This window comes from Amphichorda felina, assembly GCF_050947745.1.
Source record: "Amphichorda felina strain 45539 chromosome Unknown scaffold_1, whole genome shotgun sequence".
Taxonomy (NCBI): domain Eukaryota; kingdom Fungi; phylum Ascomycota; class Sordariomycetes; order Hypocreales; family Bionectriaceae; genus Amphichorda; species Amphichorda felina.
Window position 1 is genome coordinate 3,780,857 of NW_028145049.1, and position 17,189 is coordinate 3,798,045.

At 55.9% G+C, this 17,189-nt stretch overlaps 6 protein-coding genes across 6 annotated transcripts; 4 read left to right on the forward strand and 2 right to left on the reverse strand.

Annotated features, from left to right (window-relative positions):
- Nucleotides 1-621: 621 nt before the first annotated feature.
- ERV46 (retrograde cargo receptor ERV46) lies at nucleotides 622-2,073 on the forward strand (the record flags this gene model as incomplete). The annotated part of the gene is made up of 3 exons (XM_083190729.1): nucleotides 622-814; nucleotides 885-1,831; nucleotides 1,900-2,073. 3 exons carry the CDS (start codon nucleotides 622-624, stop codon nucleotides 2,071-2,073), a joined length of 1,314 nt encoding a protein of 437 aa, XP_083054588.1.
- Nucleotides 2,074-4,318: 2,245 nt separating this feature from the next.
- Nucleotides 4,319-6,583, forward strand: ACO1O0_001243 (tetratricopeptide repeat protein; the record flags this gene model as incomplete). Its single annotated transcript, XM_083190730.1, has 4 exons — nucleotides 4,319-5,048; nucleotides 5,238-6,218; nucleotides 6,271-6,409; nucleotides 6,475-6,583. The coding sequence occupies 4 exons, from the start codon at nucleotides 4,319-4,321 to the stop codon at nucleotides 6,581-6,583; spliced, it is 1,959 nt and encodes a 652-aa protein (XP_083054589.1).
- A 568-nt stretch (nucleotides 6,584-7,151) lies between these two features.
- On the reverse strand, nucleotides 7,152-8,043 carry PUP1 (proteasome core particle subunit beta 2; the record flags this gene model as incomplete). Its single annotated transcript, XM_083190731.1, has 2 exons — nucleotides 7,152-7,841; nucleotides 7,918-8,043. 2 exons carry the CDS (start codon nucleotides 8,041-8,043, stop codon nucleotides 7,152-7,154), a joined length of 816 nt encoding a protein of 271 aa, XP_083054590.1.
- A 675-nt stretch (nucleotides 8,044-8,718) lies between these two features.
- On the forward strand, nucleotides 8,719-13,428 carry ACO1O0_001245 (uncharacterized protein; the record flags this gene model as incomplete). Its single annotated transcript, XM_083190732.1, has 3 exons — nucleotides 8,719-8,817; nucleotides 8,882-9,536; nucleotides 9,962-13,428. 3 exons carry the CDS (start codon nucleotides 8,719-8,721, stop codon nucleotides 13,426-13,428), a joined length of 4,221 nt encoding a protein of 1,406 aa, XP_083054591.1.
- A 359-nt stretch (nucleotides 13,429-13,787) lies between these two features.
- On the forward strand, nucleotides 13,788-14,993 carry RPC40 (DNA-directed RNA polymerase core subunit RPC40; the record flags this gene model as incomplete). Its single annotated transcript, XM_083190733.1, has 2 exons — nucleotides 13,788-13,853; nucleotides 13,914-14,993. The coding sequence occupies 2 exons, from the start codon at nucleotides 13,788-13,790 to the stop codon at nucleotides 14,991-14,993; spliced, it is 1,146 nt and encodes a 381-aa protein (XP_083054592.1).
- Nucleotides 14,994-15,367: 374 nt separating this feature from the next.
- uba3 (NEDD8-activating protein UBA3) lies at nucleotides 15,368-16,916 on the reverse strand (the record flags this gene model as incomplete). Its single annotated transcript, XM_083190734.1, has 4 exons — nucleotides 15,368-16,440; nucleotides 16,500-16,579; nucleotides 16,697-16,795; nucleotides 16,858-16,916. The coding sequence occupies 4 exons, from the start codon at nucleotides 16,914-16,916 to the stop codon at nucleotides 15,368-15,370; spliced, it is 1,311 nt and encodes a 436-aa protein (XP_083054593.1).
- Nucleotides 16,917-17,189: the final 273 nt, after the last annotated feature.

Genomic DNA, 17,189 nt, shown 5'->3' on the forward strand with positions numbered 1-17,189 from the left:
CAAGACGTAGGAGATTCTAGTGGTATAGAATGCAAATGGAACAGAACAGAGAGACTGAGGATCTTGAGTTATCTGCGTTGGTGGCTGGGGTGGGGAGGAATGGCGAAATTGATATTGAATGGTGATACGGCGAAGATAGGATTAGAGAATTCGAAGTTGCAAGGCTTGCGATCGTCGCCTGGCTGGGTCTGGGCGTAGCCTCATCCACCTCGTTGAATTGAGGTGCAGCTTGGCGCGCCAAAGCGGCTGGGCGCCACCGTAACCGGTGTTTTGCCGGCCAGGACCCTTCCAGGAACGCCAAGCCCAATTGGGGTTCATTGGTTCAATGGACCGCCCGTTGGAGTCGTAACAGGCCAAAAGTTGGCGCCAGCTGCTTGTACTTGCGACTGTGGCCTTAACTCCAGCGCCGCACCACCACCGTCGACGTACTCATAAGTCGTCTGCCTTTGTTTCCAGGAGCAATTGGCTTGTGTGCCTGGTCTGCTGCCTTCTTCTTCGTCCTATCTTTGCTCCTACAAACTGAAGTGTCTTTAATTTAGCGTTTTAGCGTCGCCTGCAACCTGTTCTTTTCTTGGGGAGTTGGGGCGGACTCTGCCGTGGACCGACTGCGACGAAGCCACCATGCCTCCTAAATCGAGATTCACGAGGCTTGACGCCTTCACCAAGACGGTCGATGAGGCGCGTATCCGAACTACGAGTGGTGGAATTGTCACAATCGTCTCGCTGCTCGTTGTGGTGTTCCTGGTCTGGGGGGAATGGGCCGACTATCGCAGGGTCATTATAAACCCCGAGTTGGTCGTGGACAAGGGAAGAGGTGTGTATACCGAGCGCTTAACAGCTTCTGTTCCTTTTAGGGCGTTCCCGGACTAATGCGACCTCCCCAGGCGAGCGGATGGAGATCCACCTCAACATGACCTTCCCTAAGATGCCTTGCGAGCTCCTCACGCTGGACGTCATGGATGTCTCGGGCGAACAGCAGCACGGCGTCAAGCATGGCATCAACAAGGTCCGCCTACAGCCTCTGTCCAAGGGTGGTGGTGTTATTGACATCAACTCTCTTGCCCTTCACGACGATTCGGCCCTGCACCTCGACCCCAGCTACTGTGGCGACTGCTACGGCGCGCCCGCGCCCTCGAATGCGCTCAAGGCTGGCTGCTGCAATACTTGCGACGAAGTCAGGGAGGCGTACGCCCAGGCATCTTGGGCGTTTGGCCGTGGTGAGAATGTCGAGCAGTGTGAGCGCGAGCACTATGCCGAGAAGTTGGACGAGCAGAGGCAAGAGGGCTGCCGCATCGAGGGTAGCCTGCAGGTCAACAAGGTCATGGGCAACTTCCACCTTGCCCCTGGCCGGAGCTTCAGCAACGGCAACATGCATGTCCACGATCTCAAGAACTACGTAGACGCTCCCAACGGCCAGAAGCACGACTTTACTCACATCATCCACCATCTACGGTTTGGTCCCCAGCTGCCCGAGTCGGTTGCCCAAAAGATTGGCTCCAGCGAGCTGTTTGCCAACCATCATCTCAACCCGCTGGACGGCACTCGCCAGAATACCAGGGACCCCAACTACAACTTCATGTACTTTGTGAAGATCGTGTCTACCTCATACCTGCCTATCGGGTGGGAGGCCAAGCTCCGCAAGATCCCGGGGATGCTAAGCAGGAATGCTGCTCTTGGGAGCCTGGGCTATGTGGCCGACGGCAGCCTCGAAACTCACCAATACTCTGTCACGAGCCACAAGAGGAGCTTGGCTGGAGGCGATGATTCTGCCGAGGGCCACGCTGAGCGGTTGCACACCAGGGGTGGTATTCCCGGCGTCTTCTTCTCCTATGTGAGTTACCTGTTATCAAGTCTCGGGGGAAATCTCCATCTGCCTTTCTGACGCTGACATGATTTTAGGACATTTCTCCCATGAAGGTTATTAACCGCGAGGAGCAGAATAAGACCTTCCTCGGGTTTTTGGCTGGCGTTTGCGCTATTGTCGGAGGTACTTTGACCGTGGCCGCGGCAATTGACAGGGGTCTGTTTGAGGGCACGACGAGGCTCAAGAAGCTGCGGTCTAAGGATCTATGAGGTCATGGTGGGGAAGGGAGGATGTATGTATTCTGGTTTTCGCTATATGTAAAGGTCAGAGATTTCTCGACTGGTAGATGCATGGGTTCCGGCGTTTGGGATAGCTTGGCTGTAGCAGAAAAGGGGACGAGCAAAAGAATGAGCAAGTGATTGATAAAGCCGACCCGGTTCGAATAAGCATTGGTATGTAAGAACTGAGTCCATTTATCCGAATTACGCGGATGGTGGTTTTGTTGCTAATGTACGTACGAACGCACGTACATATAGTACTCCGTAGTATTAGCAAGGTAGTACGTACTACGTACGGATACTTGGTAGTACTATGTAATAGTACCAGCACGGATATTACAGTACTACTAGTATTATCAGTACGAGTAGTACGAGTAGTACGAGTGCTATGTACTATGCACCATGTGGTATTAATGCTACAGTAGTGATTCAGCCGACCACGTTGACGACAAAAGTAAATAAAAGAGTGGGCACACGCGCAATCTGAGACGACACCGGCTCTAGCTGAGACGGAGCTGTCGCATCGGTTGCATGTGATGAGCAAGTCTCATGTTCCAGGTGAGGACGCATCTCCCCCTGATAGACCTGGGTGTCCCTGCGGTTGAACTCTCAGGTCTCGTGAACCGTTTAACTTGAAGTTGCTATAATTGGACACGTATACGGATACGCATACCTAGATAGTACGTACGGAGCAGTTGGGTCTTCGTAAGGTGGTGGCCAAGAGTTAACCCGCTGATGGAGACGTCCACTAGCGTAGCTTAGTTCGATGGCACTGCCCGGCGCTGAGGGGCAACTTCGCGACTCAATCCATGCCAAAAATAGATGAAAGAATAGAACACTTTCACTGGTGATCATCATAAGCTGGCAAGTGGCAACTACGGTTGCTGGAAGTCGTCATCAGACTGTCCCAGGTATCCCAGGTCTTTAGTGGGTGTTGACGAAATGAAGTTGCCCAGTTGGTGCGACCGTCGCTGGGACGGGGTCAATGCACCCCAGACAGTGGCTGTCAACCTTGCCAATGACATGCACCAGGTCCCTGAAGCATTGGCTGGTGTGGGACCTGGGCCAACAGAAGATGGTGTGGTAGTGACAGAAATAACCAGACATTTTCCGCTGTTGCATTGGTGGAGGCATGGCCCCATAAATGTTTTGGCCTGTGGGCGGCGCTGTAACTGCCACTAGCGAGCGGGACAGGAGTGAGGAGATGGGCCCCATATGGAGGCCATATGGGGGGTAAGGAACGCCCAACGGCAACACGCTCAGTCCAACTGGGCAACTGGGCAACTGGGCAACTGGGCAACTGGGCAACCGGTGCAACCCAGTGCAACCACCCACCTTACCCACGGCCTGAGTCCAGGGACCATTTCTTCTCACCTCCTTTCGAATGCATCACGATCTCGACCCCCTACTCTTCCATTCTCCTACTCCTACCTCATAGTCGTACATCCAACCGTGGTCGCTCTTTTCCTTGTCCTTACTCGTCGGTCGCCTCCTTTCGATTATTCTACTACCCGACGACAACGCTAGACGTTGGCGACGTCGCGTGTTAATTGACTGCCTGTACTTTACGGACACGCAGCACTTCCACATTCGAATCGCACCACTGCGCCTCAGCCGCAGCCAAGCCCTAGTCTGTCCTTATCGCATCGACGGTATCCATCTTCGACTGGATTGTCACCCAGGCGCCTTATTATCGCCGCAAGCTGCATCGTTTCCTCATCGAATCCTCTTATTCGCCCTCGTCGACCAACCGACTGTTGACAACACCAACCTGCTGGCTGTCCTCCGTTGTCGAACCGAAAGCGTACTTCAACCCTCACCAGCCTTCGAAATTACCTGGAGCTACGTGTTGGACTTTTTTAGGCTATTCTTATTAGCCCGCGGTGTGCCAGTGTCGCTGCTGTTGTCGCCGTCTGCCCGAAATCGATGTCTTCTCCCTCTATCCCTATTTCGATACCGACTTTCGACGTGACCGCCGGTCAACTGCGAAACAAACATCGTACGGGCGTCTAGCTGCGACCTCAGCAAGAAGCCCGGGTTCTTGGCCGGCGATTCTGTTTGACATCATTGTTTCCCGGCCTATTATTCGTTGATCTAGAAGTCATCATATTCAATCACCGCAACACGCAATACGCCAGTCACAATGTCGCAAAATCGCCCCAATCTTCTGGACCTACGGTCTAACTCTAGTACTTCGAATCTTTCGTCATCGTCGAAACCTTTGCGCTCGCCTCGCATGCATACCGCTGGGGAGGCCCCCCCTGAACTATCCCCTCTTGATGCCTTCGCATTGCAGAGCCGCATGCTGGCAAAGCAGCTTCAAGCAAGTGAGAAGGACGGGCAGCGCATGAGCCGTCTTCCTCCTTTAACGGTGGAAAGCCCATTGATTGTCCAAGGCAGGTCCGACTACTTTCGCTCCATGTCGAATGAATCCGGATCGGAGCCAGGCCAATCGCCAGGAGAAGACGTCTCAGCCGGGTTAGGGTTGAGAACCGAATACCAGGACGCTTTTGACCCAGATGATCGACCAAGATCGATGCATCCTCGAATGAGCCGCGTCTCCCCTCCCCCGGATGAGTCGATACCCCCGGTACCTCAGCCCCCCCTGGATGATTCTAGAGGGCGACCGTTGGACCAGGTTGAGGAGAACCCTAGCTACTTTGGAGCTCGGAGAGAGCGCTCCCCATCACTGTATCATAGTGATACTCAGTCTCAGCCTGATAGGCAGATTGATCGCCTAGCCGCCGGCAAAGACAACTCGTTCCCGCCCCTATCGCCGCTTCGGAGGCCTTCTTACCCAGACTCTCCTGAGAGACCAAAGCAGGGTTCGATTGACGAGTTGGGGCTGGTGCCGCCCCGATCTCTGTTTCCCCAGCGCAGTTCCAGCATCATATCCTCGCCCCTCCTGCTTCCCGAGGACGATAGCTCAAGCAACATGGGGGGGTCTTTCCACTCGTTACCCCCCCGTAAGTTGTCGTCTGGTAGCGTCGCTTTTGGAAACCCGATGGCCTCGCCCTCCTTGGGGCATTTCAAGAGATCCCCATCTGTGGGATCTGATTCATCTGCCCTCCCACGTCCGTCCTTCAATTTCTCGAGGCCATTGAGTCGGGCCGGAACACCAACCTTCGACTCGCCTTCTAGGCAAGCATCCTCAGATAGTCACCCCTCGTTTGTCTTTGCGGACGATTCGGCGCATACCCCGGTGAGTATGCACAGCGACGCTTTCCCGGACGTTCCTCCGGAAGAGAAAGGCCCTGGGGCGCCCTCATACATCTACTCCAAGTTCACATTACCTCGGGGGAAATGCATTCAGCGATCGGATGATCCGGAAGCACAGACCCAGGTCCCCTCTCGCTGGGACCAGCCCATGGTTCCTCCCGGCATGCAGTGTGCTCCTATGGCGCCCCCATCCCCTCCGTCCCGACCTTCGACCTCATCAGCAAGGCCTATCGCGGACGACGCTGTGAGCATGATGAGCAGTATGACACGGCCATCAATGGACGCCAGCAAGGTTAGCATGGATAGTTCGAGACTTGCTGCTGACTATCCCCCACCCCCCGCCGGGCGCCACTCCAACGACGGAAGCCGATCATCTGAGGAGGCTCCCAGGGGCCGTGCCCGAACGTCAACTATGCACGAAGTAACCCGCGGCCGGACACCTGCCTCGCAAACTGGTACTAGCGACTCCGCAAGCACGATCCGGCCACCGCCAACGGCCCGTTCAGCAGCTCCAACAGCGTCTGAGATGTCTGCTGAGGAGCATCTCGCCAAGGGCATTGAGTGCCACGAGAATGGCTCACTGCAAGAATCTACATACCACCTCCGATATGCTGCGCGACTGAATGACCCAACTGCTATGCTTTTGTACGCTCTGGCCTGTCGACACGGGTGGGGGATGCGGGCAAATCAGAAAGAAGGTGTTCAGTGGCTGAGGAAAGCTGCTGAATACGCTCAGATCGAGATTGCAGATGACGAGGACCAGGCCAAGGGAGGCAAACATGTTGATGCCATTGAGAGGCGAACTCGGAAAGCCCAATTCGCGCTCAGCATTTACGAGCTCGGCGTCAGCCACATGAATGGGTGGGGTATTGAGCAAGATAAGGCTCTGGCATTGCGTTGCTTCGAGATTGCCGGCAGTAAGTTTCTGTCTCATTAAGTTTCGGTTTGCGCTGGCTAATCATTCTTTAGCTTGGGGTGACGTGGATGCCCTCGCCGAGGCAGGTTTCTGCTACGCTCAGGGGATTGGCTGCAAGAAGAATCTCAAGAAGAGCGCCAAATTCTACCGCATGGCCGAAGCAAAGGGGATGAGCATGGTTGGCAACAGTTGGTATGTAACATTGCCTGGGCAGAATGGCCTTGGTTGGCGACTATAACTAACGCTGCTTGCTGCAGGATTCACAAGCCAAAGTATATGGATGAGGAGAAGGGATCGCCGAAGAAAGATAAGAAGAAAGCACGGAGCAAGTCCCGGACGAGGACAATGCTAGGCCTGAAATCATAGGCCACCAAACCGCCACCAGCCAGCACACACGGGGCTGTAATGATCACGACTCTCATCATCGTCTATCACAGCCATCTGCATCGGAGTTTAGGGCGGAGCACTGGCGTCAACATTGACAAATTTTGTAGCATTGAGCGCGTGGAACAACTATTTCTTGTCCTAAGAAGCTATTAGCGTTCACTTCGGGGACGGGATGCTGGGATTGGCATATTAGGGATATGCTGGGTGGAAAGACTTGTTTTGGATGGCAGACGATTATACTGCCAGGTTCATTTCTCACAATTTATAGAGAAAACACAGATTACTTTTACTTAGTAGATTTCCTTTGTGTGAGTTAATTCTCTTGAAAGATCCGGACTGTTGGACTTCATTATGCCAAATAAGATTGTTCACACCCCAAGCGTCATGGCCTTTACCATGTCGGAGCAAACAGAAGCCTAATGCGTTCAATGTTGTCGTTTGTCATGAGCGAACCATTGCTCTGATTCTAGTGTGCCTGAGTGTTTTGATATTACAATTGTGACTCGACATCCCCCATTCATCCGTAGTGGTCTTAGTTCTTTTCTTTTCACGTGTCCACGTCCATCTTCTCTCCTCCGACCGGCACCTCATGCACGGAGACATACCGGCCGATCTCGTCCTTCTTGATAATCTTTTCGTTGAGTACCGCCGTAGTACCCTTGGGGTAGCGATAGCTCTGGAGCTTGGCGCTCTTCTCGTTGGGGGTGATGTAGTTCCTCTTCAGCGTCGTCTTCTCCTTGGTGATGACGGCCACGTCGACGTTGGAACCAGAGCCGAGATCGTTCCAGATACCGGCCAGAATGGCGTCGCTGGCCAGCTTGATGGCCTCCTCCTCATTGAGGTCGGCCTTCCACTGGGACTCGAAGACGCTCATGGCAGCGAGGGAGCCGGAGCCCATGGTGACGTAGGGCAGCTTGTCGGTGCTGCCGTGGGCGTGGACGGTGAAGAGGTGGGTGCCGGTGGGGTCGCAGCCGGCGACGACGAGGTAGGCACCGATGTGGCCCTGGTGGCGGAAGAGGTGCTGCTTGAGCATGGTCATGCAGGTGACGACGCGGGGCTTGCGGCCCGTCGAGAGGGAGTGTAGCTCGAGCTGCGACGAGATGAGGGCCGTGGTGAACTCGGTGTCGGCGGCGGTGCCCGCACCCGCGCACCAGATCTGGGGGGCGATGTAGTGAAGCTTCTCGCAGTTCTTGTCGGCAACGATGGGGCCGGACGTGGCTCTTGTGTCGGCGGCGATCTGGATGGAGGGACAGGGCCCGTTAGCTGCGGTTTGGGGGGGGAGGGGGGCGGTATGGGTATGGAGTGGTACGCACCACGACACCGCCATCATATATACACCCGACAATCGTAGTTCCGGTGCTTGTGGCCTTGGGCAAAGGCATGCCCTTGGCATGAAGCGCCAGGTTGCGGTTGTAGTTGGAGAAGTCGAAGCCAGGCATGATGGGCGACCGGCTGGATGCCTCTCAGGTATGGCAACTGTACTGTTTATTTCTAGTCCCTTTCTATCAGGTATCGTAGCCTCCTTGGTCGTCGTGGTCGTGGTCGTCGAGTTGAGTTACAGATGTGAGAGTTCAGAGTCCGTTGAAGGTGGGCTGTCGCATGCCAGGGATCGATACCGGAGTTGAAGGCAGGGCCAAGATGACGAGGCGGAGGCTGCCTTCAGCAGCAGTGCACGGCGTTGAGCTCCCCTGCCGTGGTGTGCTGTCATTGGCTGCTGCCTTGGCGTTGTGGGCGCAAGCTGCCCCACGTGATGTGGCGTCGATGGAAGCTCCAGCCTCCAAACACTCCAAAAAGTTCAGGTGCAAGGCTGTCTGAAGAATGTGCGACGATCCAGGTGCAGGCGAATTTCTGCCTCCCGTTCCTTGACCACCAAATCTTTCCTTTTTCTATTACTCGTATCACCCCTCGGACACGGCATCCTGTGCAAGAGCAGGTACATCCGTGTTTGTGTTGCATGGAAGTCTAGTTGGCTTCCCAGGGAACCCTGAGCCTTGGGAACCAAGCGTTTTGCAATCGATCGCGACGACCGCCGCCCACGACCTCGCGCGACCCAGATAACGTTCGAATCCCCGGCGGACCAGAATTGAAGCTAGGGGTGTCAGACTGCTGAAGACATGGCTTTCGGGTTCGGCAAGACGAGTGGCGCCTTGGGCGGAAGCGCAAGCGGCGGCGCTGTGAACACTGGGCCTGATCTGGATACGATCCAGACCGAGGTGTGCATCTTCAGTCATACACATATTCACGCGAATTTTGATTTTGCTGACTTGGACCCTACAGGAACTTGGATTTCTCTCCATCGCCGGCGACGCCAAAGTTCGCCTTACCACCTCCTGGGACCCTCTACCCGCGCCGACGTCGTCGCTTCTTGATATCGCCTCACAAAAGGGCCTTGTGGCCGCCGCCGGCCCCGATCAGATTATAATTGCCACGTCCGAGTCCATTCGAAAGGGCTTCGAGGGCGAGAAAGATGGCGACTCCGAAATCCGAAGATTTGAACCTCAGCTCAAGCTCCCCATGCCGATGAGGGTATCGCAACTAGCTTTCACGGCAGACGAGAACTATCTCATCTTGTCGGCAGAATCAGGGGGCGGGCTCGCCGTATATGAGGTTCAAAGCCTGTTGTCAGGGTCGACGAGCTCGGCCTTCGAGCTAAACACTAACGGAGAGTCTTTGCGTGTGCTGGCGCCCAACCCAACCTCAGAGAAGGCAGAGCTATGCGCTATTGTGACGGCCAATGGCAATCTGCACATGGCGAATTTGAAGGAGAGGAAGATTAGCGATCCTCTCAAGAAACAAGTTAGCTGCGTTGGCTGGAGCTCCAAGGGCAAACAGCTTTGCGCCGGGTTGGCAGATGGCACCATCCACCAAATGACCCCCGAAGGAGAGCCCAAGGCGACGATACCGAAACCTCCCACCTTAGGAAGCCACCATGGTATGGTTCTTCCACCCCGGTTACTCCCATGCAATGCTGACAACGTGTAGTTTCATCTGTTGTTTGGCTGGAAAACAACTTGTGGCTGGCCATTCACACAGCTTCGAATGAATCACCGCCGTCCTGTGTCTATTACATTATTACTCGACAACTCCCTTCATCTTTTACTTTCCAAAAGATTGCTGATCCTGTCGAGCCGTTTGTCCCGGATAAGATCCCACACCATTCGCTGCTGAGAATAAGAGATTACCCGCCTGACTTGCAGGATCTCCTCCTCGTGTCCTCTTCAGCTTCCACTGAGGTGGGACTTTTAAGCAGGTCGAAGAAGCCTTTGGCAAGCGACAAACCGGCCGACAGCATTACCGGCGTTTTCACAACCACTGAACTACTCGACGATACTAGAAGGCCAACCCTGCCAATGACAGACTCGATGGAGGACTCGACACCAGTGGGATTCGCACTCGACTTATCCAGCAAAGACAAGGTCTATAGGCCAATTCCCTCGGATGAAGAGTTGAAGGAATCACCTACCCCTCTCCCAGGCCTTTGGGTACTTACCCACGAGGGCCTCCTCTGTGCCTGGTGGCTCGTATATAGTGAGGCGGTCAAACAAGGGACAGCATATCCTGGATTGGCTGTCGCTGACGCGTCTTCTGCCACTGTAAAACCATCCGCTCCTGCAGTATCGGCATCGCCATTTGGGGCCACTGGGGATTCTGCGTTTGGTTCAACTACGCCTGCCGCCCCTGCCGCCCCTGCCGCCCCAGCGTTTGGCTCGTCGACTCAATTAGGTGCGAAATCGTCGCCTTGGGGAGCACCAAGCTCTACAGGAAACAAGGTCCAGACAGGCGGGTCTACTTTCGGCCAGAGCTCCTTTGGCAGCTCTGCTTCCCCTTCAACGCCATCTTTTGGAAAGCCCAGCACCTTCGGCCAAGCTTCGCAAGTTGGCATGAGGACGTCCCCCTGGGCGTCGGCTGGAGGTTCCGCCCCTGCATTCGGGCAATCTGGCTTTGCAAGTTTTGCCAATAAGGGGCCGAGTAGCCCATCTGGTGCTGGCGCCCAGAACTCGAACCAACCGGCTACTGCACCATCGTCTGGCGGCTCTGGCGGGTTTGCCGGGTTTGCTAGCCAGGGTGGCTTCGCTTCTGTTGCAACCAATAGTGGACCTAGTGTTTTTGGTGGCGAGAGCAAGAGCACGACGAGTCCTTTTGCGTCTTCGGCGACTAAAGACGGATCTAGCGTCTTTGGCAGCGGGAGCAAGCCGGCTTCTAATCCCTTTGCTTCAGCTGGAAACAATGATGGTTCGAGTGTCTTTGGCGGTGGAAGCAAACCTGCTCCCAACCCATTTGCCTCAGCTAGCGCTACCACTGGTAGCTCCGTCTTTGGTGGCTCCGGGAGTCTGGATAAGAAACCCGCCAGCGTGTTTGGAGCCAAGACCGAGAACGAGAAGTCTTCTGGGACCGGCGTATTTGGATCCCAGCCTTTCAAGCTAGAGAGCTCTTTCAAGCCTGACCCGTCGGCCAAGGATGAGGATAAGAAGCCCCCTTCGGGATCTGGAGGTTCCATGTTTGGCAACGCGTTTGGCTCTGCTCTGGATGCCGCCAGCGAAAAGGCTCCAGCATCACCTCTTCCTTCCAAGGACGAAGATATGGATGCAGAAGACTCAGCCGAACAGACGCCACAAGCGAAACCACAACAATCAGTGTTTGGATCTGTGACCAGTCCAGAATCAACGACCCCGACGACAACGCCTGGTCCACTCAGGTTTGGAAATACTACCACTCCCGCTACTGGTAGCTCAATATTCGGCCAGCCTACCCCGGCTGCTAGTTCAGGAGGCAGTCTATTTGCTTCCAAACCGAATTCAAAGCCATCTGGGTTTAGCTTTTTTAATCAGGCCAAGGAGACATCCAAGCCTGACGAGCTCGAAGCCCCTCTTCCCCCAGACACGACGAGCAGATTGGTGTATCCGCTAGGAGACTCTTCTTCGTCATCGGCGACCTCGAATGCGCCTCAACCTGCATATGGTGCTACAACAGCAACTTTCAAGGCAGACGACGCCCCTCTTCCGCCGGATCCTACCTCGACCACGCCGAAGCCAAGCAAGACAATCAAGGAAGAATCCCCTGAATCAACAACAGGAGTCGAGGCGCCACTCCCCCCTGATTTCGTTCATGTGTCCAAGCCGGCAGAGGCGGCTAAAGCTGCGACCGACGCACCCTTACCACCCGATTTTACCAAGTCAGCGAAGCCGGCTCCTCGAGAATCAACAGAATCCAAGGCTGATGAAGCTCCACTGCCGCCGGACTTCGTCCCCGCCAAGCCGCTTTCTAAGGAACCATCATCTGTGCCTTCTGTTCCTGAATCTGAAGAAGAGGAAAGTGAGCTTGAGGACGATGCCTCAGAGGGAAGTGGCGTAGATGTCGCAAAGGACCTCAGCCCGGAAACGAGTGGTATGATCGTAACTCCCGGCTTTACGCCTGAAAGCTCGTTCGGCGGCATTGCCAGCACTACGCCAGCCACCGCGCAGGCTGGCCAAGATCGTCCACGCCCCCTGTTTGGCGAACTCAGCCGGAACGCTCCCCTTTTCGCGCGCCCCACTGGCAAGAGCCCCCGATCACCAAGCCCCATACGGGGTGCAATCCCCAATCGAGTTTTGAGATCCGAGGCGACGCGGTCGGTTAGTGCCCCTGGAATGGCGTCCCATATTCTTGGACCACAGCAACCACAATCTCAACTGGGCAATTCCATCATTAGCCGGGAGAAGCTCTCGCAAGCTGAAGATTCGTTTGTCTCGCAGCATAGGAAGCTGAAGGAGCGCCAAGAGAGGGAGGAGACCCAGCCGCTTGTTGACGAAGAAGACGACCAACTTCAAGGGATTCTTTCCTCTGAAGTGGAGCCTACTTTGGAACTGGATGAGTTCATAGCCCACCCCAACCCAGTTCCGCCGGCCAAGGAGAGCATTCCGTCGCAGGTAGAAGCTGTGTACCGCGATATCAACTCGATGATTGATACTATTGGTCTGAATGCCCGCTCCGTCAAGGCATTTGTCAAGGGTCACACTGAAATGCGCAATGAAGAAGGTCGATCAAAGGATGATCTGGAAGATCCAGATAGCTGGGTGCTGTGCGAAATTGACGAGCTAGGATACGTCCTTGAACACGAAGTCCACGCCGATCTCGAGGAGGGGCGAGTTAGCGACCTTGAGGGCAAACTTGAGGCATGCCAGGAACTCTCCCGCGACATGCAACGTCTTCGGGCCAAACAGGAAGACCTGAAGAAGATTATTTCAACGAGGACGGATCCGGCGCAAGCGGAGATGACGCAGTCCTTGCCTCTGTCTGCCGAACAAGCTGCGCAGCAGAACGAACTGCGGCGGGAATTCGCCAACTTTTCAAGACTTTTGGCCGAAGCTGAGGAAGCTCTGACACTGTTGAAGACGAGAATTGTATCAGTGTCAGGAGCATCCGGGAGAGGGGGCACAAACGTACCCACGGTGGAGGCAGTTATGCGCACCATCACCAAGATGACGACCATGGTGGAGAAGCGAAGCGGAGATATCGATGTGCTGGAGAACCAGATGCGCAAACTGCGAGTGGGGTCACCAAGCCGCGAGGGCTCCCCCATGGTTACGCCTCAGGCGAAGAGGAGTGTCATGTTCTCACCCGAATCTACCCCATCGCGATTCCGGCATAGCTTTGCCGCCAGTATCGGATCTCTAGGGAGCCCGGCTCGGGCGACTCCACCAAGGAGGAAGGTCAGCGGCTTCAGCAAGGAGGAGAAGAGTGAGCTCATGGACAAGCGGGCCAGAAGACAGGCCGTTTTGGGAAAGCTCAAGGATAATGTGGAGAAGAGAGGCGTTCATGTTTGGAATATGGAGGACATTGAGTGATGATGGGCAGCACGGGAGGCGGGCGTCGAGGCCAGAGGAATCGGCAGCAATCAATACGGGACGGATGGGACTATTGCTATTGAACGTAGTGTAGATACTAGATAGTTAACTGGACCTTTTACAAGGTGAAGAGCGTTTCTTGATGTGATACCCAAGTAATACGGATACTATAGATACTATTCATAGTCTAAACTAATACTAGTGGCTGGCTAGGTGCACTTGGACCAGTGGGTCGTCAGCGAGCCACCTCCACACCGAAGGCAACGGCTCACCTGGAAAGTTTGGAGGGGCATCAAAAAATTTCCCGTCGCAACTCCCAAGTCACAACCTTGCACAACTTACAAGGAGCAGACATCGCCATGGCTCCCCCACAACAGGCCAATTGGAGGCAACCTCCGAACACGGAAGAGCTCAATAAACGAAACGTAGGTGATCAAACGCCATTTGGCAGAGTCGTCCCACGCTGACATGGACTGGATCCACAGACTGTCCGCATCGGCAAGGAGGTTGTCTTTGACACGACGTCGGTTGACTTCCCAGGTCACGTTCCCGGCGAGGACCAGGTCTTTTCCATCGATCGCCTTCGGGATGAATTTCACGTCGAGTTCCACCAGAACGACCCTTTCCACGCCTCCTTCTCCCTCATCGGCATCGACGCCTCTCTCGCCAACGCCTTCCGCCGCATCCTGCTAGCCGAGATTCCCACCCTCGCCATTGAGAATGTCTACATCGAGAACAACACGTCGGTCATCCAGGACGAGGTCCTCGCCCACCGCCTGGGCCTCATCCCCTTCAAGGGTGGCCGTGAGGGCCTGCACGACTACCTCAAGTGGTATAAGAAGCCCGACGACGGCAAGGACCCCTACGCCAACTGCTTCGACTGGAACACGGTCCGCCTCTCGCTCAACATCACCTGCACCGTCAATAGGGACGCTCCGCCCAACGAGAACGACCCCCACAAGGCCTACCACAACGCCCACGTCTACGCGCGCGACATAGTCTTTGAGCCCATCGGCGACCAGGTCAAGTACTTTAGCGGTGACGACGCCATCGCCCCCGTCAACCCGGACATCCTCATCGCCAAGCTGCGCCCCAACCAGACCATCAACCTGGCCATGCACATGCACAAGGGCATCGGCGCCGACCACGCCAAGTTCTCGCCCGTCGCCACCGCCTCGTACCGCCTCATGCCGACCATTGACATCACGCGGCCCATCCTGGGTGCCGACGCCGAGAAGTTCGCCAACTGCTTCCCCGAGGGCGTCATCGGCCTGGAGAAGGTCTCCAAGAAGGAGGCCGCGCAGCAGGGCAGCGGGTACGAGGGCCACGCCGGCGAGCTCAAGGCCGTGGTGCGCGACCCCAAGCGCGACACGGTCAGCAGGGAGTGCCTGCGCCACGCCGAGTTCGAGGGCAAGGTCAAGCTGGGCCGGCGGCGCGACCACTTCATCTTCTCCATCGAGAGCACGGGCCAGTGGGACAGCGACGAGCTCTTCCTCGAGTCGGTCAAGCACCTGAAGCTCAAGTGCAAGAAGCTGGAGCAGCAGGTGATTGACATGGCCCGGTGATGAGCTGGAAGGGGCGGCGAGAGAGGGCTGAGAGGGCTGTGCGGTCTTGCGGGAGTTTGTATAACTATTACGGTAACTTTGCTGGATGTGGTTCACTTTCGCTCTGTATTGCGGCTTTTGTGCTTTGCGGGTAGATAAAACGGGAAATGATACCATGAACGACTTCTAAACCTGAATCGCCCGAAACTGGCCCGGTGAACACATGTCATGTCTGTTTTGTCTGTCTGGGTTTTTTGTTTTCCCATGCATGTGTATGTCAACAAAGAAATTCACGAGCCAACGCCGTCATGTGCCCCCAAACGCCTCTTGATGCGCTTCCCTTAAAAAAAAGCCTTACCCCCCCCCCCAAACGTGGGTCTCGTCGGGTACACCACCTACTGCGCCCTCGATCTGAACTTGAGGTAAAAGTTGAATTCGGTGGGGAACGCAGGATCCGTGACGACGACGTGCTGGCCGTCCTCGAGGCCGAGCTCCAGCAGCGTCTTGGACAGGTTGGGGCTGGTCGCCTTGTGCAGCGCGAGGGGCATGCGCATGTACAGAGACTTGCCCTCGGCGCGGATTGAAGGCTGCTTGAGCTGGGCTTCCGGGCGGACGGCGAGCGAGTCGAGGACGTCCTGCAGGGTGGCGCTAGGGTCGACGTCGAGGGGGCGGGACTCATCGCTGCACACGGGGCAGTCGGGCTTCTTCTCGTGGTTGAACGTGTAGGTGTAGATGCTGTCGTTGCCCGAGTACATCATGTAGTTGTTCTCGAAGCCCAGGCAGGGGACGGACGAGGTGGCCAGCTTGAAGGCCTCGTTGCAGCAGGCTGCGGCGATGATGGCGTTGGTGGAGGCGATGGCGGGGATGATGTTCTTGATGGTGCCCTGGGTCAGAGAATAGGTTACGCCCGGGATGTTGAACTCGTTGGCCCGGGCGAGAGCCTTGTTGTAGAGCCAGGTGATGTGCTCGGGATCGTCCTTGTCGAGCTTGGGGAACGGCTTCTCCTGGTCCCAGGCGATGACGTGAGCCCACTCGATGCAGTGCTCGGGCTGGCGTGGGATGGAGGCGAGAGTGCAGAGGGGTACTTCGGCGCGGGGGGCGTGCATGTCGAGCTGGCACTCGATACACGAGGTGATGGAGGGAATGATGACACGGGCCTGGCCCTTGAAGCCCTCTGTGCCGCCATCAACGAGCGGCTTGATGCTATCGGCGTCTCCCTCCTCGGCCAGGGTCACCAGAGTGGCATTGATCCATCTTCGGGCCTCGATGCTATCCAGTCCACATATGACTATCTGGAACTGGCGGTAGAAGTCGAGGTCAAAGTCCTGTATGCGGCAGTTGTGTGGCGTTATAGAGACTCCCCTGGCGCGGTTCTCGACGAACTTGGCCGCGACCTCGGCCTTGTACTTGCCGACGTCTGACTTGCGGAAGAGGAACTGTCTGTTGAGGTTCGAAATATCGATGGTATCTAGGGGAGAAGCGAGAGGTGAGTGAAGTGTCCTGTCCATGTTGACGGATCATGCGCACCCATATCGATGACGTGGATATCCTTGAATCGGGACATGGCAAGGTTCTTGAGGATCTCGCATCCTAAACCGCCGGCGCCACTTTGCAGGATCGTTAGAGTCGCGTGCGATGGGATACCAGGATGAGGGAGACCAACATGACACTGCCCTGTTGGTTAGCTCGGTTTCCAGAACTGCAGGGCGCGGGGTGAGACCTACAGGATCTTGCATTCGTCTATCCTCCTCAGAGCCTCCTCAGCCTGGGAGTCTGGATCGGTAAAGGGGCCTGGGGTGCGGCGGATGTGGTCGAGATACTTCCTGCGACAGCGGTCAGACGGTCGACTTGGGCGCGTTGGAGGGGGCGTTTGGAGGGCGCTGACCACTTGGCAGTCTCGTCAACGGCGTCGGCGACGGCCGGGGCCTGTGTAGCGACACTCATTCTGGTTGGAGGTGAGGAGGGCCCAAGACTGAGTACATGGGCATTTGGCTGTCCAGGTGCAAACGAAAGGAGGAGAAGCTGCGTGGTTGTGGCGGTTGGTTGTTCATCTCGGTGAGCTCGGTAGGTGCTAGTTAATGCTACCCCCAAGCTTCGGTGAAGGTGGGGTAGCACCAGGTACTAACTTAGGTAGCTTCAGCGTCCACAAAGGCAAACAACTTCCAACCTACAACCTCGAGCTCGGTGAACGGCTCACCTTGACCATCTTCACACCCA